The 22,204-nt window shown below is 35.3% G+C and overlaps 1 protein-coding gene across 18 annotated transcripts in view; it reads left to right on the plus strand.

The window, feature by feature from the left end:
- Nucleotides 1-3,155, plus strand: part of ATP2B2 (ATPase plasma membrane Ca2+ transporting 2) — a 364,247-nt gene extending 361,092 nt beyond the window's left edge. For 13 of the 18 annotated variants that reach the window (XM_087887774.1, XM_034438425.3, XM_034438436.3 and 10 more), the window contains one exon: nucleotides 1,968-3,155. In XM_087887774.1, coding sequence (XP_087743900.1) covers nucleotides 1,968-2,279 — 312 coding nt within the window. In that variant the 3' untranslated portion in view covers nucleotides 2,280-3,155. The remainder of the gene's footprint in view (nucleotides 1-1,967) is intronic. The other 5 variants (XM_060688372.2, XM_060688375.2, XM_060688376.2 and 2 more) reach the window with 2 other exon arrangements.
- Nucleotides 3,156-22,204: the final 19,049 nt, after the last annotated feature.

The following is a 22,204-nucleotide window of genomic DNA, read 5'->3' on the forward strand; positions in this document are numbered from 1 at the left end:
TACATAGATTAAGTGCAGTACTACCTTCACTTTCAACTGCAGATGTGGTTTTGGCCAAGGGGGAAAATGTTTTAACCAGCTGGTGCATATATGCAAGATTGAAAGGACAACAAGAAACTGGAAATGTGCTTGGCCTATTGTGTGTCTGCACTGCAGCAATTAACTTTGAAGAGTTCACAAAAAGAACTTTGAAGAATAGAAACTTTTGTGTGTGAGGAAGAGAGTTTGCTTTCCTTTCCCTTTTCTCATTTTGGCTTTGCAACAGTAGTTAAGTCCAAAATTTCACTGGCTATTCAAGTTCTAGATGCAATCAGAACTAAATTTAGAAGCTACTGATGTGATCTCAGTTTTTTTGAGAGAATTTTTTTTCTAATCGAGGCCCACATTTTAAAGCGGGGGTTTGTAACTTTTGAAGTGAATCAACCGCAAGGGAGTTTCCAGACACGGTGATGCCACTAGAAGAGGTAGGAATGGATTGATTCCTATTTGATCTTTAAGATAGCTGCAGTCTCATCACCAGCTTTAAATCCTGCAGCCTGCAGAGTGGCCTGCAGAGTGGCTGCAATGACCCTGTTTAGGGAATGAGCAGGATTGTTTCATTCACCCTATAATTAAGGGCCAAACAAAATGCCCAGAAGTCACAGAATTCATTTATAATCATGATACATTTTTCAACAGTGCACATATTTTACCATTCTGTTTTTTTTTTCCCCCTTGGTGATTTTTTTAAGAAATGCCACTTTTCTCCTTGGTAGCAGGAGAATGGGAGACATTTAAAACACTATCTTCTTTCAAGGAGAATTTTTCTGCCCTGTAACAGATGGATCAGTTCTCACTTCAGATGTCTGCAGACGTAGAAATTGGTCTGTTGTATTGCCATAATTCTATCTACTAAAACCTACTGCTCACTTTTCTCATCTTATAATTTAGTAAGAGAAAAGCAGGAAAAATACACTGAAACAATTAAATGGTCATAGTTCGAGAGCTGCAGAACTGACATAAAAATATACTTTTATGAGTCATATTTACAAGGGTTACATGAATTACAGATGAAGCAATCTGATGTTTTATAATTCCATTATATGAAACCTGATAATCACAATATATAATAAATTATTATATAGAGTTTTTTTTAAAAAAATGGCTAGAACATTGGGTTTATACTCGAGTGTTTACCTCACATATGCATGAAAAATAAACAAAAGTTGATCAACAGTTTCATGTTCACATTATTCAGGCTTTCAAGTGTAGTTGTTGTGTGCCAGTTAGCTGTGTTTACGTGATAACAGACTTTTTTCTAGCATGTTTTTGCCCCAATATTTTGTCTGCTTGGCTTCTTTTTTTTGTCGTTGTTGCTGTGCTCCTGGCTGCTTCATTTATTTTGCTTTATTTTATTTTATTTGGAAAAAGGATGGTCATTATTTTCGGGAGTTCTTACATTTGGCTCCTGTGTTTGTCTCTCATACTTTTCCATCCAACTGTGTCTTGTGTTTTGTGCTTTCTTGTTTGAGATATGCAATTTATTTTGTCTTATACTATTCTGTACAAAGGAATACTGTAAAAAACACACCAAGGCTTTCCTACTTACTCACCGCAAAACGATAAAGATGCATGGTACTACATTTGCTTTTGGAATTAACATGGCTTGTCTTTTACTAGGACTGTACCACATGAGTGGATTTCGCTTTCTTTAACCAGCGCTTCCCATCAGTTCTGAGAACAGGTCTGATGGCTTTAAACTCATATGGTCTTAACATTGCAGTTCATACAGATGCTCAAACTGTACAAAGCTGAGCCTCTTGTTTATGCCTTTAGAATCCAGAGACTGTGAACTACAGCTACCTGTGTGCCCTAACCATACATCACATTTTTTCACTCAATATCCCTTCCCCCAAGAATTGACATCACTCTGTGGTGCTTTCAAAAGCAGTTGCCACTGACATCTCTCATCTTTTTCCTTCTCCCAGATCCGCGTCGTGAAGGCATTCCGTAGCTCTCTCTATGAAGGTTTGGAAAAACCGGAATCTAGAACCTCCATTCACAACTTTATGACTCATCCTGAATTTAGGATAGAAGATTCCCAGCCCCATATTCCTCTCATTGATGACACAGAACTAGAAGAAGACTCTGTCCTCAAGCAAAAGCCGAGTCCCCCATCTTCGCTGAACAAGAACAATAGTGCTATTGACAGTGGGATCAACCTTACAACTGACACAAGCAAATCAGCTACCTCTTCTAGTCCAGGAAGCCCAATCCATAGCCTGGAAACATCACTTTAGCTGAAAAAGTCACTGCAAAAATATCAATATAAATAATAATAATAATGATAATAATAATATATAACAGAGACAAATAAGTATAAACAATGCTGGCTTAGAAGCTGTTTGAATTCCTGATCACTTTGAAGAAACAGATAAATGAATGCATCATTAGTCACAGTGATTTTTGGAAGAATGAATGGTTGATTGACATATTCCCCCTTTTGTCTCCTGCAGAAACAAACAAAAACAATACAAACACTATCCTGCATGAATGTATTACCCACTTCAACCCGACCTCCTTTTTAATTCCTTGAACAGGAAAAGGAGAAGACTTATTTGAAGCTATTTATCCAATTCACCAGTTTGTGAGTTTTTTAAATGCTTGTGTGGCATGGACTCAGTTGTATAGATTAATTTAATTTTTTTTTAATTGCAAAGCTTAACTTGCACAATAGATTTGCACCAGTTGGCCAGAGGAACCTAAAATGAACATTTATGAAAATATATATAGAAATATATAAATAATATATTATAACTATATATATAAATATATAAATATATCTCCATTATCTAAGCTTACACACATATACATATACTCATATATACTATATGTGCATGTGTGTGCACAAGTATGTATGTATATGTGTGTGTGTGAAATATATATCTATATATACACACACACACGCACACATTTCTTTGTTGGCATGTTGCCTTTTTTCTGCTCAAATCATTCTATTTTAACTTATTTATGTCCTGAAAATAAAGAATGTAATTTGTTTACAGAACTGTAGATAATTTCCTTAACATTTGTAGGTTTAAGACAGCACTACCTGCCGAGATCATTTACAATTTGCTGTGATCTGATTTTTGCCTGACAGATTGGAGGGGTTTGGGGGTGGGGGGTGGGTGGGTGGGAGGTGGGATGGGGTTATGTAGATACTGCTAGCAAAAAACAAAGAAGCCAAACTATTACAAACTGGATGTAGCATTGTGATCCCAAATAGAGGGTTCTGAACAGAAAGGCTTCCTTTGTTTTAAAAGAAATTTAAATAATCAGGTTTTTTGCTCTCTTTCTCTCTCTCTCTTTCTCTCTTTTTTAATGAATTGTTTCATTTCATCTTGATGCAATACTCAATAATGAGGCCATTTCCTTATTTAAATGTATTGCGACGGCTTCTTAAAAATATTTTTTTAAAAAAGACATTATAATAAAGTTCACTGGAGTTTCTGAATATCCATTCGAAAATAAGTTATATTTAGCTTTGTATGAAGATCAGACTAATACTGTGTGCTGATTCTGTTTTATTAAAAATATAGACATTCGTTTCTTGCAAAATATGGGCTGTTGGCATTTTGGATGAGAACCACTATGGTTTGTTGCTTTGATATGAAAAAAAAAAAAAGAGAGAAAATATATAATTTTCTGCACTATGTAGTTCTGAATGAAACTTTATGAAATGTATACTAACGTGCTTTGTGTGGTTATTTTAAAACCAAGTCTTCCCATAGTCACAAACGTATATAGTAGAAATTAACCAACTTTGATTTCATATTGTGCTTTCTACAGGGAAAGCCCCTAATCATGTCTGCTACGTGGTTGGGCTTTTTTTTTTTTTTTTCAAGATGGTAACAGCCCTGAAAATATTGACCCTCCTATAATTGTTATGTCAACCATTTGAATGCAAAGCTCTTTGTGGGTCACAATTTTTTCATAACTGACTTTTCTATTTAGTACAAGGTTTGCTTGAAAACTTTTCGGCATATGATCTTTTCCATAAAACTGTATAGACCGGGGGACATTTTGATTAACACAACAATACCAGAAGAGTGGGCAAAAGACCATTTGATTTAGCTTATCAATTTACTAGTAGTGATATTACCTGCTGTTTTGAAGTTGTTTGATGAAGCGAAGCAACTCTGTAATCAGAAGAACCATTGCAAGCCAGAAACACTTCAGTCAAGATAAGGTTCCTGGCCAAATGCCAGCTTGAAATGAATAATAATCCAAGGGCATGCTCATGACTATTCAGCCAGGAAAGTTCTAATCAACTTGAATTGCCAGCTTCTGGACTTTTCTAATATGGTTTTAATGTATTTTGACAATACACTCTTCGTTTTGATCCAAACGTCTGACAGAACAGCAAATGTTTCTAGGTTTGTGCAACCCTCTTCTCAACGGTGTTACCCATTTCTTAACTCTCACAGCTGGCAGGAAAGTCCAGCTGATCAGTTTATTCTTACAATCAAACTGAAAGTTTGTCAGGGTTTAACCTTGGATTGTGAATAACAATGATTAACTTTTGTGTAGCACTGAGATTCTATATTCTACATGGAATACCACATCTGAGAATATAAAGTCTATATACAGGGAAAAGCATGTCGATTTGAACTCAAGTAACTACAGAATTATTGCTATTGGAATACATTCTGTTTTCAACATCTTAATGATAATGATTTACCTTTTTCCCCCAAGATTGGCTTTTTTCTCCTTGTATTTTTTTTCTTTAAGATTTCACTATGTTTGTGTGTGTGTGTGTGTTGTAATATTGCTTCCTAAATAACTAGAAGGTACCTACCATTTGCTGACTTGAAAAACTGTTCAAAAGAAACCAGCACTCAATTCTGTACATACCTGGTTTTAAAAGAAAGAAAAAAAGAAAATAGATTATATATTAATGTGATGCATAGGATTCTCTCAAGAACAACAAAAAAACTGTTTATGTACACGTGAAAGAGCCTTTTTCAAGAAAATTGACGAAAATGGATGAGTTCAAAGAACTTTTGATTACCAGATGTGTATCATGTACTTTTCTATTGCTTGGCCTCTTTGTGACAGGAGGAGTGGTATGAAAAAACTAAGATGATCTATATGTTGAAATTCACTGCAATATATAAATGCTTGCTCTCTATTGTACCTGAAAGCATGAGATCTGTGGAACAAAAAAAATACAGCAGTACATTTGGCAATCCATCCCACTAGGGGTTATTATTTCTATATGTTTATTCATCTGTTTTTATGAATTTTTTAAATCTAGACAATAATTGTAAATAAAGAGCTCACTGTCTCTGTTCATTTAATACTATGCAAAAGATTTGTGCTTTTTATTGTTATTCTACAGTGCGATGCTGGAATGTTTGTAGTTTCAAAAAGAAAACTATACACTACGACCCAACAACCCAAAAGTAAAATATTTGATATAAATTATTTTATAGTTTAAAATAATATAATGTTTCTCTTGCTGCTTTCTGTCAAATAAATATCTCCTGGCAGGAGTACAAGTGGAAATTGAAAATAAATAAATAAATTCAAAGGGCAGCATGAACAATAAATGTCTGAACATAACATTTTTTTTATTTCCACTTTCCATTGTGATAGCACATTTTTGAGTATATTTAATATAATTATTTAATCTATTTTATTCCAAACTATTATAAGTGTTTTGGCATTACCACAGAAAGAATACTTTGTCAGACACTGCTGATGGAATTAAACTCTTCATAAAGAAGATGAGGCATTTGACTGAAAATCAGAAACTTTTCCTAAGAGCATTTGTTAATAAAAACACCTGATTAAATTACCACAGGGTACATGGTTCCATTTGGTAAACCATCATCTGATCTTATATAAATGATGAAATTATATTGATTATCTAAATTATTTTGCCAAATGATTAGATTTTTTGAGGGATGAGATAAATTTATTATCTGTGCCTATCCTCTGAAATGCTAAAGAAAGAATATTTTTCTTACCAATTGTAACTCTGCTCCAATTCTGAAATGCAGCCGAATTTAAATATTTTTTCCTTAATAAAGACCACTGTCAAAACTAAAACACAGTTAATGTAAAAGTTCTCCAAAAGTTTTATAATTTCTTCTGAAGAACTTTCTGCCAGAAGTCAAAGATTCTGAGAATGCCTCAGATAGATGAAATGTCTATTTTATCTGCACTGCAATACTAATAAGGAGACTTAAATAAATTACTAATGCTTTTCATTGTATAGAGAATTCTAGCATTATATATTAAGGATCAATTCATGAAATATATACAACTGATTTGAAAGTGCTTTATTTTCTCTCTCGGATTTTATATGTCTTAAATGTGGCTCTATCCATCATCACTTCTATGGCCATATTAAACAACAGTTTGCTTTGGTTTAAGCTGACCAAAGTCCAAATTTCTGAGGCAAGTCCTCAAACTACATTCTAGATGATTATTTCATCAAGCTGTTATGATCGTGTCTTTTATAATCAATTATGAGAGACAGGATTTCTTAAATCTCTTTTACAGAATTTTGAGAAGAACATTTGAGTTTGACAGAGAATTCACATTATTTTAATATAATGTGATATATAAATTGTCATGTGATTTTGTGATTTAAATCAATATATTTTTCAAGTAGTAGGTAATTTTCTTATTTTGCCAGAGTAATGAGGGAATATTGAAATGAATTGAGAATGGGCTGAGGATGGGCTCCAGCATGAGTCTGAAAGCTCAGAAGACAAAACCTCTGGTCATGGTGATCAACCCAAATTGGATGCTGCAACATTATCCTGGGACATGTATATTCATCTTCATTCTTGAAACAAATTAATTATTTAATTTGACTCACTGAGATGCAAATTTTCCTGTAAGTTCCAGTGATTTATATATTTAATGGGTTAAAAAAATAGTGTTGAGATTACTTTTCTTTCACTTTATTTTTTCAGGTAATCTACTTTATTTAAAAATATTCAAGCCTTCCTTGAATTTTGGGGAGGTTTCAGTATACCAAAGGGAATTTTTGGGAGGTTCTTGTATACCAAATACCAAAGAGTTTTACATTCCTTTTCATCTTTTCCTTCAAGCACACAGCTTTAAGAGGACACACATGCAGCAATGAGGGATGAAGACAACAATTGCCTAGCCTGCCAAATCAACTTGTCAATCAATGAGGTGACAAATGTTGTCGCCAGAATGTCCTCACAACACTTAGTACATAAATGGAAAAAAAATGGCAAATAATAGATTTCAAAATTGCAACAATAGATAATTTTATCTAGCTAAATCTTCTTGGGCTTTATGAATGTAGATTTATCCTTTCTTTTATTCAGAGTTTTGTAGGCTATTTCTTAGAGGTTGCGCTATAGTGTGATAACTCCATTGTTAGGACAAGGCTCACACAATTATTTTGTCGGGAGAGGGATAAGTATAGTGCTTTGACTCTTGTCTTTTGTAATAAGATCAATGTGGTGCACGTTAAAGGCTGATTATCTTTCACTCAAGAAGCAGGAATCCAATAACTGATTCAGTTTACATATGGGAGGAAAAGTTCCTATGTGCTATGATGGCCATGAAGTTACAAGGGTTTACTTAACTTTCCTCTATTTTGTGATTTGGATTGGTTGTTTCTTGCTTTGAACTACATTAGTTTCCTTTTGTGGATGTAAGTGTATACTATTAAGTATATTCTTAAGTGTATACTATTAAGTATATTCTTCCTTTGTCTTTTGCAGTTAGTCACAGCTAGTGCTCAATGTGGAAATCTTGGACATTGACTTTAAAATTAGACATTCTACTGAATAGCTGTAATTAGATCAAAGCAAAATTACCTGTCCATTTATGAATTTTATTTAGACTTTCAACTCCACATAAATTATTTCAAAAACTATTTATATACATTTAAGTCTCTTGTCCCATCCACTGAAAGGATTGTGCAAACTGATCTATAATACAATGACTAGATAGCGTGATTAGATATGCTATCTGGCCACTGCAATAAATATCAATTTGCACAATACTTTTGGTGGCTATGAATCTTTTTTCTGTTTCGTATTGAAGTGTAAGCAAAATTTGAGGACAGAGGAAGAGGGCATTTCGATGGCCGACTTGGAAAGAATCAATTTACAGATTAAAATATAGTTTTATGCATTTGTAATGACTCTTTCACTTGCACGCACAGATCCAATTGTAGTCCTGCCTAGATTTGGTCATCATTTTGAGATTAATGTATGCTAATTTATATTGGTCCTCAGGTACAACATAATGAATTCTTCAGCTAGTTTTCATAGGAGATTATATATCCAGTTAACAAATATGGTTTTTTAAAAACTTCTGTACAATCAGAAAAAGAATTGGACATGAAAGGGAGGTTCGTAGGGATTGCCTGCACTAATTAGACAAACATACCTACTCTAAACTGAGTCCAGATTTCTGCCTATATCATAAGAATGATGCAGTATTCCTTACAGGTAAGGGTCCTATTAAATGGACTAAATTGTGGCTCAGAGAATTAAAGGGAAACATGGAAATGAAAAAATAGTAATGCTAACAACAAGAATAAGATGGAGATCTTCGATGAGTATTTGTTCACATTTTATTTCTTACAATTTCTATTTCTATTGCTCCACACTGCATTTCACATTCAACAAAGTCTTTTTTCTCAAGGAATTCTTATCTGAAAACTTTTAAAGATAGTAAGTGAAGAATGGAAGATAATTCAGTCTCTTAAAATATTCCCAATGCTGATATATTGCACTTTAGGAAAAGATTCCTCATTTAAGTGAAATGAAATTATCTTTGCTCATAGTTAAGCATGTTTAAAGAAAATCCACAAGCTGGTTGTAGTGCTTACCAATGTCTGTCTATGCATTCCTTAAGAGCAGCAGATCAACATTAAGAGTGTTACCTATTCCTTTTAATCACTCAACCTATAGGCACTAATTTTTAGTTGATCAAACTGGAAGGTCCAATGAATCTCTGAAGGAATAGAAGCTGATACAACTAATGGCATAGTACAAAGTACAAAGTTAAACATTGTTTTACAAAACTGAATGCATACTTAGTATTAATGTGCACTTGTTTACAAATTCAAAAAAATATATGAAAAACCATGAATAGGTATATAAATGTGGACATCCTTCCAAATTTCTCCAGTGCTGCTTAATTTTTAACAATACAAAGTTAAGAAGTTCCAAAGTGATAGCTGGTTTCTTAGGTACGTTTAAGGTAATTCTGCAGGTGAACAACTAACTTTAACACAGTCAACTTCCTAGGTTGCGATTTATTCTGTCAATTTTCAACAACATGGGCTTCTTTCAGGAATAATATGAGCATTTGAAAAAAAAAGATTCAACCATTTACAAAGCAGGGGCAAGACTATTTAAATGATCTAAATGCATCCAACATTTTAATATTGTTAAGAAAAGGAAATTACATGAAACTGTTCAGCTGAAAGAAGTCCAAGAAAAGTATCTTCTTCCAAAATGATCAGATCTGCAAAACAGAACATATACAGTAGAGTACTGCAAACAACCTGCTGGAAAGTTTAACTGAACCTGGTATAATTGTTCACAGGTCAGCACAGTTAAATGTTTAAGTTGTTTAAGCAAGAATAATCTGCACGGCAATGTTATTAGCAGGAAACTTTTTCTAATCTCATGACAAAAGTTATCATTTACGTTGTACAAAGCAAACCTTGAAAAGCCTAAAATATTTTGCGACTAAGTGATATAATCTGATAAAAAATGAACTGTTTATCCACAAACATACGCACCAAGATGCATTTGGAGGCCAAAAAAAAGTGAAATCTTTAAAAGAAAAGATATCTTGCCAACCGTTGCAGACAGTAGCAGTTGTATTATGTTTTGGATTTCTCTGGTAATCAGTGGTAAGGGAATACAGTACAGATGAAAGGGGGTGGGGGGTGGGGTGGAAATCAACTAAATATCAGCATGCAGCTTGTAGAAAAGAGATTGGCTATTTCAGCAAGACAATCATGAATAAGTTTTTGGAATAACAGTCTCCAGAGTTATTACTGAAAATCTGGGCAGAGATCTCAAACATGAAAACATATTTAACAGCATTTCTGAGTTAGAAGAATTCTGCAAGGAAAAATGGGAAAAATCCAAAAGCAAGAACAAAATGACTCTTAATTGGATACTGGAAACATTTAAGCTACTATTTCTGCCAAAAGAGATATTAAAAATTACTGAGTAAGATGGTGTTTAGAATTCTACATCAGTCAAATTCTTTTTTTTTTTAAATGGAATCTATAACAACTGCTAATTTAAACACAAATGGAAAAAGGATAAGGGTCCTATGGAAAGAATTATTTTGGTCCCTATTCCATTTTCCAAAATTACTATGCATACAGCTGAACCTTTGCCTTAGCTTACCTTAGGACTTTTATCTTTAACTAAGGTAAATTAGCATATATTGCTGGTCGTATGCTATGCAGCAAGTTAACCTTAAGGCAATTTCTTGCATACAAGTAATTGCAGGAGTTGTTGCAAATGAACTGTTTAGGCTGTTCAAAAAGAGTGGATGTACTAACGAGATTCTCATCAATCAAGCCCCAATGCAGTTTTCAATCTGCATTGTTAAAGTGTTCTTATGCAGATCTGTGGATTAAAACCACTTTATCATTCACAAATGGATGGTCTAATCAAGAGTTTGAATCAAACACGATAAAACAAGTTTATGTAGTAGGTACAAGATGGCATTGGGATGCTTTCAGTAAAGACTTTCCATGTATAAAAGTATCATGGCTTCCACAAGAAACAGCCTTTTTTGGGCTACTGTACAAGAGAAAGCCCAGAGAGTGTTGGATATGGTGAAGGAAAGCTGGATGAGGGAAGTCTCAGATTTAAAGAACTTGGCTGAGTGAAGGAAAAGGGAAAAAAACTCTATTACGTAATTCAGCAGAACCAGAAATTAGCACAGGACACATAGATATAAAGCCCTAGAAATAAAATGAATTGTGTTGACTTTGTTGCTTAATTAGGAATGCAAATGGAAAACTAATTGGCAAGGCATATTTACTGTATGGCAGAAGATGAAGCTTGTGAAGTACAAAATATTCTATCATGTAATTATTTTTTTTAAAAAACCATTTAGGAGAGAAAAGATAGCTATAGTATTGGGATCTCCCAGAGCAGTATAAGAACTGTATGTAGCTGTTTTTCTGGCACACATATAGAACATATTGAAATCCAATCTTACCTTCACAACAGAAAGCAGATTCAGAAACATTCCTGGAATTCAAAGAAGTGCTCCTAATAAACCAGGAAATATTACACTAAGGTACAATATTAGCATCACATAGCAAAACCAATGTAGCAAGGAACTTATGAAAATTTCAGAAAGAATCAGAGAGCCCATAAAGAAATGCAAAATATGCTGCAGTCAAATGTTAATTGATTATCCTGCAACGAGTGGTCTTCAGTTCAGTGTTAACATTTAAACCAACTGGATATTGTGTAGATTTAAGCTATCTAATTAGGTGCCAATAGTTGCCTTGGTTTGATAGTTGCCTTGTGCCCAGAATAAATGATTTCCCGGATCAGATAATTGGGCAAAATTTAATTATTGATTTAGAATCCAATAAGGCAGGGGTGTCAAACTCAAGGTCTGGGGACCTGATCTGGCCCATGGGGTACTTACATCTGGCCTGTGGGGCTGTCCTGGAAACAGTGAAGGACCAGCCCATGGTACTTCTGCCAGTGAAAATGGAGCTCAGGAGGGCCGCGTGCAGTCCTCCCGTGCTCAGTTTTTGCTGGCAGAGGGTTGCAGGAGGCTGTGGCAGGTGAAAACGGAGCTCAGGAGCCCGTTTTCTCTGGCAGAGCGCTCGGGCCACCATAGGCGCCCCAACATGAGTGATGTTAAGCTGGCCATGCCCACCCCGGCCACGCCCAGCCCAGCCCCCAGAGGTCAAACACAACCCTCAATAAAATCAAGTTTGACACCCCTGTAATAAGGGCTTCTGGCTAATATCTTTAGAGGAAACCTCCATAGATAAAACAATCTTTGCTCCAAATCAAAGACTATTCTTATTCCTTTGGATTGTACTAGGATACCTGCAATCTTCCAGGCATTTATGGATAACATTCCTGCAGGTAGAGGAAATTTTGTGAAGCTCAGCAGGACAATATATTTATTTATAGCGCTCCCTAGGAAAATCTGTGCAGTAATTACAGGATGTTACTTTCTGTGTTAAAACAGCAAACTTAATTATCTACCTAGCCAAAAATGTCATTTGGGATTTTCTGAGTTGTAGTATCTGGGCTATATAGCAAGAAGTAAAACCAGAAAAAAGAAGAAACAAGATTTCCAACAAGATGCATCTTCTGGTCATGGAGAAAGAAATAAGATTGTTCTTGGGAATTCTATGGATAGTTTTTGCCTTATTTCTGCACTAAAGCAAAAGCCCTTGAATGTTTAACTTTAAAGAGAGAATCTAAAGAGAGAAGCTAATCAATTCCCGTGCACCCCTGAGTGATAAAAAGCTCTTGAAAGTTAAAGACTTAGTCATCCTTGCTAAGTAAACGCTACTAATATTTTATCTTCAATTTATTTTGCCTGTTGATACATTTGATGTGGCATTAGCAGAAAAAGGTATACAACACCATTGAGAAGGAGGTATATGATCTGAAATGGACAGAGAAAAATCAAATATTTATTTGTAAGATTGTGAATTCACTGTAGTGAATTCATTCTCTACATTCACAACATTCTCTTATCATTTAACTGAAATTTTATAGAATGAGCTGAAGAAAGAAACAGGATGCAAATCTCATATAATAATGAAGTTAACAAGGATACCTGTGTCCGTTTCATTTTTAAAGTGCACTCCATCTTATTTTATTCCATACATTTTGTGTAATAAAACGGATTGCTAATCAAAATGCATCAGGAATATTTGGTATTCTGCAATCAGTTGATTCAGCTGCCAACACAGAGCTACCTTTGCTGGCTGCAAAAATTTGGGTGACCACTAGATGGACACAAAGTGTTAAGAGTTTTACAATATCCACCCAAACTTTTGTAACTGGAGCTGGTAACCCAATCAAAATGAAGCTCAAGCAGTAGGGGAGCGATAATGCTCAGTTGCCATTATGAATGGGAAGAGTGTCTCTTGTGGGGAAAGGACAGGTTGTCATTTGAGACAATTATTTAACAGGACTTAAAAAACGGAAAGGAAAGCGAGAGAAGGAAAATCATGCTAGACCCTATTTAAAGCTCAGAGAAAGGGACTTGCACAGAAAATAACTAGCACAGAAGGCAATTTTGGTGGAATGAATTTGAAAGATAAACAAATGTAAAAACTGGGCTAAAAATTCATAACTATTTAAAAGTTATTAAAGACTGAGAACATTTTGAACTAGAGGCTGATTTTTCAGGCAGAAACATGTGAAAGAATATGAGGGGGAAAGATCTATAAATTGAAAGAAACAGCAAATATGAAGTTCACCATTTGACATGTATGTATTACATTCCTAAATTGTAGGATAGTGCCAGGCCTATACAAAGCAGTTTTTTAAAAAACAAAGCACCTCTGGGAAATCAACAGATATAATATGAACAGATATAATACGTTAATATTATCTCCAGCATTATGGAGATAAGCAAAACAATAACAACTGTAACAAATAAAATCAATATAAATCCATCAGAGAAATAAAATTAGCAACCAAAAAAGAATGTCCTAAATTGCCAGAGAAAATAAAAAGGTCTTCACTGGGTGCTTTGTTTTCTATTTTTCTTTCTTTTTTTTTTTGCACTTTTCATATCTTCGTTTCTTTCTTTAAATTTAGTTTGTATCGGATTTTAACATTATAATCAAAATTCTTAATAAAATTATATATAAGAATTGTAAAAATGAAAAAAAAACTTTGAACAATTCTTTTTAAAAAATAATTTTATTAAATTAAAAACTAATTTTAAAAATAGTTTTGATAAGTTATGGTTTTTAAGACATTACTATAATTTACATTGAATTGGATGTGAGGATAGATATTTCTATCTGTAGAAATTTCTGTAGATATTTCCATAGCCCTCTTTCTGGCTCGTGCAATATACAGGTCCTCAATGGAAGGCAGGCTGGTAGCAACTGTTTTTTCTGCAGTTCTAACTATTCATTGAAGTCTGTGTGTGTCTTGTTTAGTTGCAGTGCCAAACCAGACAGTTGTAGAGGTGCTGATGACAGATTCAATAATTCCTTTGTAGAACTGTATCAGCAGCTGTTTGGGTAATCTGAGTTTTCTGAGTTGGCACAGGAAGAACATTCTTTGTTGCGCTTTTTTGATGACATTTTTGATGATGGGCGTCCATTTTAAGTCTTGAGAGTCAGAGCAACTGGTCTGTAGTCGTTCAGCTCCTTGATGGAGGCCCTTGGAGGGTTTCTTCAGCACTGGTATGATAGTAGAGCATTTAAAGCAAGAAGAAACATCTCTAGTGATTTATTAAAGATACAGGTGAAGATAGGGGGGCAGTTGTTCAGCACAAGCTTTCAAGCAAAGAGCTATGATTTATATTAATTGTTTTATTTAGTATCCTAGTATGACTTATGTTGATTGCTTATGTAGTGTCCTATGACATATCACTAAGTGTTGTATCTTATGATTTCCGATGAATGTATCTTATGATGATTGCGATCATGATTTATCACTTGTTGCTTGTATGTACACTGAGAACTTATGTACCAGGGACAAATTCCTTGCGTGTCCAATCACACTTGGCCAATAAATAATTCAACTCTATTCTATTGTGAATTATTGCAATGTTATCTAATGTTGGATATTATATATTGGGCTGTAAACTACTTAAAATCTGATAATTGAAGTGGATTAAAATATTTGTAATAAATTATATATATATATATATATATATATATATATATATATATATATATATATATATATATATATATATATATATATATATATATATATATATGTGTGTGTGTGTGTCTTTCTAGAGGGTTTCTAGGGGGAAAGAAAAACAAAGAAGCTCTTTCCCATTATTCTACTTGCTGAATTTCAGTGGTTTTAATGAAGACCATTGGGAGATCAAAATATCTTTTCCAACAAGGCACTCAACGTCATTGGTTTCTTTCAGTTAAGGCAGTGGTTCTCAACCTTCCTAATGCCACGACCCTTTAATACAGTTTCTCATGTTGTGGTGACCCCCAACCAGGGGTAGGTTCTAATTTTTTTTACTACCGGTTCTGTGAGTGTGGCTTATTTTGTGGGCGTGGCTTGGAGGTCATACGTATATAACGTATTTTCTTTGAACAGAGTATTTGGCCGGTTCACAAATTTAAACATTTGTAGGAGGTTAGCACCCACCCCTTTCCTAGAAGAATGAAATATTTTGGGAAATATTAAAAAGGCAGAATATTATATTTTCCTGTATGAGAAATGGAGAAGCATATTTTACAGACAAAGCAACTCCCACCTTCCTGCCCCCCACCCTTTGTTAATGGGCCAGAGGCAGAAACTCAATCCTTTGTCAAAGGACATTTGCAACACAATAGCAACAGAAACTAACACAATGGGCCCCATCAAGCCATGTGATCCTGTCCACCATTAAACCATCTTTCCAAGCAGTCTCCATGTTTCCAGTGTTTTTTTCCCCACTTGGAGCAGAACCCAGAAGGATATTTCTTCCAACACAGTATTTAGTCATTTCAATTAAATTTAAAATTTTTATATTTCCTTTTTACCATATTTATTCCTCATCTATTTTTTTAAAAAACCAATATTACCCTTCATCCTCATCTCTAATCTTAATCAAATTCAATTTTTCCCTTCTATTCTATATTATACCCCTTCCCATTGTCATCTATTTTTATATCCATCCTCACATTGGTTAATTATGTAATACAGTTGTTTAATACAAATTCAACATTTTAATATAAATCAATTAGTTATATAACTACCTTTTTTGTATATTAATCAATATGAACATGAATATTCCAATTATTTCCATGCAATCCAATTTCTTACAAATCAATTAATTATATTTACCAATAATAATAAACCAAATAATTTCCCCCATATATTCCTCCAAACCACAACTTAACCATTTCTGCTTTCAACACAATATGCAATTAATAGTATCTCAATTATTACAATTCCCTAGTTAAATAGAGCTTTTTTTCTTCTGTGTTTTAAAATCTTGAACCTCCTCTTGCCCGAAATTTCCCCTTGTTTGCAGTTTGCACCTACCTTTTTTGGTGAGGAAAAAGAAAAAGAAATCTCTCTGACTCATTTTGTCACATTGCAGCCAAGACCCTGCTTACTTTCAATTTTGCTTTTTCAGCATAGCTAGGGGAAAAAAAATCTGCTCCAGGAATTTACCTCTTTGCAGCTAGCTAGCAACAGAGCCCTCCGCAAAACAGCTGAGAGTAGGGCGGCTCTTTGAAGCCCCGTGGCAAGAATTTAAAGTTTTTTTCCCCTCTAGCCATTAGCTGGGACTCCGGAGGCAGCAATAGATTGGGAGTGGGCGGGGTAAGCGAATGGCAACCGGGCGATCCAGCAGAGGCAGAGGGTGAGGGTGAGTGAAGGCATGGGGGGGGTGAGAGAGGGCTTTGGCGACCCCCATGAAATGGCCGTTCGACCCCCAAAGGGGTCACGACCCCCAGGTTGAGAACCGCTGAGTTAAGGGCTTTAATGAAACTAGAATGTAATACATCTAAGTGTGGTACAAGACCTATTGTTCCACACAGTTTCAATATCCTGTGAGGTTGGTTGGTTCTGAGTCATCCACTGAGTTTGCTCAGCTGAGGATTGACTCAGGCCTGGATCTTTAGGCTCCTAATCCAACACCTGAACCACTATATTGGGGAAAGTGTGAGTTCATCAGTGATCTGTGCAATGATTCAGATATATTAGGTATCTTATTGAAAATTATTGGCCATCATGGTTTTTGCCATGAAAGTCTCTTGACTTTCTTTTCCCATTTTCCAAAAATATGTTCATTTTTGTTCTCTTTCCTTGGGCTTTTCTTCCACTTTTGAACAATGTTTTTGCCCCTAAAGGCTCTTTGGTTCTTACTCTTTATCGCTATCATATTCTCTGGAATATGAGCTATTATGTAATGGTCAAGCTTCCATTTTTGTAGTTGAATGAGCTCCTAAACATTCTAGAGATACTTGTAATTACCCGTATTTTTCAGTTTTCTTTTACCAGTCTCCTACTTGTGGAAGGCTGTTCTTTTGAAATCAAATTTGTTGGACGTTTTTGGGGAGGGGTGTGTGGGAGTCCATCATCCAGTTAAACTTGTGTTGAATATATACCATTATGGGTCTTATTTCCCACTGACTCAATCAGACAACCTGAACAAAATCCCAGCATTACTAGGATTACATTAAAGTAAATCCATAATACAACTGAGCTGCTTAATCCTCAAAGAGCACGAATAGAACTCCAATTGTAATTGTTTACAGTGAAACTTTAAAGTAGATTTATTTGTAATAAGGTCCACCATGTTCACTCCCTGTTTATTTTCTGTATTTCCCTACATGTATTTCCCTACATTTTAGGTGTATATACATACTGTCAGCTTGTAGAATCAAACCAAGGGTAGAAATTGTTTAATGACAATAATAAAGCCTTGCTAAAGTCTTGAGTAAACTTGGTTTATGTTTGTGCCATATCCGTTTGTAATACAAATATCTTAAACTAGCCTCTTTTGCTACTGTTTTGCTAGGGGATGTTTTACTTGAGGCTTACTGGAAGAATAGTGGAAACTATTCAGCACATTAAACCTTAGGGGCTTATGATTGCTGTATTTCTATTATCAGCAGAGATGTTAATCATTTTATTGCTCCTGACATCATCTCTAAGGTACCAGAGCATCAAACAAATCTCCTCTTCAGAGGGGCAAAGGAGCACATCTGGCACATAGGAGATTGATGACACAGAGGAAGATAGGAGGAGAGGAGGCCACTGAAAAAGTATGGGAGAGAGGAAACAGAAGCCTACAGAGGTCTATGTTGAAAGAACAGAGGGTGAAGACCAGTGGTGAAATCTGAACCAGTTTATTATCTCTTTGCTGGCTGCGCACATGCGCTATGCACACGCGCATGCACAGTGTGCACCAAAAGGAGGCTTGGGAAGGTAAGTAGAACAGTGGGGGGGGGTAGGTGATCAGCTGTGGTGCACGATCGTGGGAACCTTTTAAAAAAAATTTTAAAGCATTTTTTTACTATCAGCTCGGGCGAATAGGCAGTGAACAATGCTTTAAAAAAGTAAAAAAAGGTTCCGACGATCGCGCGGCACAGCTGTGATCATCGGAGCCTTTTTTTAACTTTTTAAAAGTTAAAGTTTGTTCCTTCCAAACAAAGCAGAACAGGGAAAATTATCCCATCAATAAACACAGGATTAAACTTCACCAAAAACCAGTTTTAGACCAAAACTCAGAAAGGGTATATAAACTCATGTTTGAATGTCAACACTTCTAGCTAGTCAAGAAATCTTGCTGCATATCACTCATCTTGGTTCCTTGTCATTAAAAGCTTTTTTCCAGCAGGTCTGCTTTGTTATTCAATTACCGTATTTTCCGGCGTATAAGACGACTTTTTAACACATGAAAATCTTCTCAAAAGTCGGGGGTCGTCTTATACGCCGGGTGTCGTTCTCCTGTAACCAGGCAGACCAGCCCGAAAGGCTCTGACGAGCCTTAAATGGCTCTGGCGATCCCAGCTCTGACGATCCCAGCTCTGACAATCCCAGCTGAGTTCCCTGCAACTCAGCTGGGATCGCCAGAAACCATGTAAAAGGAAAAAAGTTTTTTCCCTTTTACTCTGACGATCCAAGCTCTGACGATCCCACCTGAGTTCCCTGCAACTCAGCTGGGATCGCCAGAACCATGGCTCTGACGGTCCCAGCTCTGATGGTCGATCCCAGCTCTGATGATCCCAGCTGAGTTCCCTGCAACTCAGCTGGGATCGCCAGAAACCATGTAAAAGGAAAAAAGTTTTTTCCCTTTTACTCTGACGATCCCAGCTCTGACAATCCCAGCTGAGTTCCCTGCAACTCAGCTGGGATCGCCAGAACCATGGCTCTGACGGTCCCAGCTCTGATGGTCGATCCCAGCTCTGACGATCCCAGCTGAGTTCCCTGCAACTCAGCTGGGATCGCCAGAAACCATGTAAAAGGAAAAAAGTTTTTTCCCTTTTACTCTGATGATCCCAGCTCTGACGATCCCAGCTGAGTTCCCTGCAACTCAGCTGGGATGGCCAGAGCCATGTAAAAGGGAAAAAGTTTTCCCCCTCCAGCTTGCTTACCTCAGCTGCTACTCACAACGCTTGCCTTGCTTCGCTTGCCTGAATCTATTCCATCAGCAACTCCCTGCCTGCAATCAAGCAAGCAGGGAGTTGTGGACTTCAACTCCCAGAATTCCTCAGCCACCAAAGCAAAGCTGGCTGAGGAATTCTGGGAGTTGAAGTCTACAAGTCTTAAAGTTGCCAAGATTGGAGACCCCTGTTCTATTGGGTAAGTTTTTTTCCCCTTTGGGAGCTTTAAAAAAAATAGTCAATTGGGGTTTTTTTAGTTGTTCTTTTTTAGACCTAGCCATTTAAAGTTCAGGAAGTTTTAAATTTAGCTTTCATATAAAAATAAAAATAAAATAAAATAAAATAATATTTGTGCAGCTTTCTGAGATTTAGTGTGTTTCTGTAGTGATTCACTCTAACTACACAAACACACAAAATCTCACAAAGCTGTATGTGGAATTTTGTGTGTGTAAAGTGTGAAAGTTGGTTTTTTGGACTTTTTGTGGCTGTGTGAGGTTCCTGCTTGTTGCAGGGGCCATTTTGGGTCTAGCACAGCTGCTTTTACATTGTGGGTGAGCCAGTTGTGTTGTGTGTGTGTAGAGTGTGAAAGTTTTTTGGGGGGCTTTTTGTGGCTGTGTGAGGTTCCTGCTTGTTGCAGGGGCCATTTTGGGACTAGCACAGCTGCTTTTACATTGTAGGTGAGCCAGTTGATGTTTTTTAATTTTTATTTGGTGTGCATTGGAAGAGGGGTAGTCTTATATGGCGAGTATAGCCCAAACCCTATATTTTAACAGGAAAAGTTGGGGGTCGTCTTATACGCCCAGTCGTCTTATACGCCGGAAAATACGGTATTTCTTCAAAGTGCTGATCATTGTATCACAGCTGTAAGAACTCTTCTTCCCAACAGTTTGATATTTGTTTTGAATGTAATCAATCCATCTTCTCCATTCCGATATATATCTTTCTTGTGAATGATCTTTCAAGTATGCTGAAATTTTTGCCATTTCTGCCAAATTTGCCACTTTTAATGTCCATTCTTCAATAGTAGGTAATTCTTCCTTCTTCCAGTATTGCGCCACCAAGAGTCTAGCTGCAGTTATTAAATTTAAAATCAATTTTGTCTCTATAACCATACAATCTGTGATTATACCCAACAAAAACAATTGTGGAGTAAACTTTATCTTCTGATTAAGAATATTTTGGATAATCCACCATATTTTAATCCAAAATGCTTTAACTTTTTTACAAGTCCACCATACATGATAATAAGTAGCATCGTCACAATTGCATCTCCGACATTTAGATTGCAAATTCGGATACATACAAGCCAACTTTTTAGGATCCAAATGCCATCTGTAAAACATTTTATAAAAATTTTCTCTTAAATTTTGTGCTTGCGTAAATTTTACATTTCTAACCCATATTTTTTCCCAAGTTTCCATCATTATTGGTTCCTGAATGTTTTGTGCCCATTTTATCATGCAATCCTTAACTAATTCCATTTCTGAGTCTATTTCTATCAGTATATTATATTATCTTTTTACTATCTCTAATTTGTTTTACCAAATTTTCCTCCTTCAGCATGATGCCAATTCTCTGATCTTTCCATCTAGCTTGCAACTGTCCATACTGAAACCAAGTTTGAATTATTTTTTCTTCTTTTAATACCTTTATAGATTTTAACTGCAATATACCCCTTCTGTTTTAAGAAGCTCTTTATAGGTAATCACCTCTTGCTTTTGTTCTACACTTATATTCTCTATCGCATGTCTGGGTATTGCCCATATAGGTATCTTATAATTTAACTTATATTTATACTTCTTCCAAACTTGTAACAAGGCATTCCTTAGTATATGGCTTTTAAAGGTCTTATCCACCTTTTTATCATATAATAAGTAAGCATGCCAGCCATATAACAAATCATATCCTTCAATATTCAATATTCTTTCTTCTGTTGAATTAATCCAGTCACTAATTATTGTTAGGACAGCTGCTTCATAGTATAATCTTAAATTAGGCATTTTAAGACCACCTCTTTCATGTATATCTTGCATTATTTTTAACTTTATTCTCGGTCTTTTCCTTACCCAAACAAATTTATTAATACCCTTCTGCCATTCCCTCAAATTATCATCTTTCTTAAGTATTGGTATCATTTGAAACAAAAATAAAAACCTAGGTAAAATATTCATTTTTATTGCTGCTATTCTCCCCAACAAAGATAATTGTAATTTTCCTCAATTCTCCATCTCTTTCTGTATTTTTTGCCATAGCAATTCATAATTATTTTTATATAATTTTACATTTGAAGCTGTTATATATACCCCTAGATATTTAACCTTTTTTACTATTTCAAATCCTGTTAGACTTTCTAGTTCTTCTTTTTGCTTTACCATCATATTTTTAGCTATTATCTTTGTTTTTTGTTTATTTATTTTAAATCCAGACATTTGACTGTATTGGGTAATTATATCCAGTAAGCCTGTAACTGATTGTACTGGTTGGGTTAAAGTAACAACCAAGTCATCCGCAAATGCTCTTAATCTATAATCATAATGTCTAATTTTAATTCCCTTTATTTTATTTGACCCTCGTATTTTATTCAGTAATGGTTCCAAAGTTAAAATAAACAATAATGATGATAAAGGGCATCCCTATCTTGTTCCTTTTTCAATTTTAAAAGTTTCTGTTAAACCACCATTAATTATTATTTGTGCTGTTTGTCTCTGATATATTGCTCTAATAGATTGTGTAAAGTATATAAAATTGATGAAGTTGACAATAAAATGCAGAGAATTGAAGATGAGATTGTTATGATACAATTCCGGGCGATGGAATTTGCCATACGGCTTCGGGGAATTCGAGAGGAGGAGAGACAGGACTTGAGATAGGTTTGCTCTGAAGCCT

Source organism: Pantherophis guttatus, chromosome 2 (assembly GCF_059756535.1).
Source record: "Pantherophis guttatus breed Tessera chromosome 2, ASM5975653v1, whole genome shotgun sequence".
Lineage (NCBI taxonomy): Eukaryota > Metazoa > Chordata > Lepidosauria > Squamata > Colubridae > Pantherophis > Pantherophis guttatus.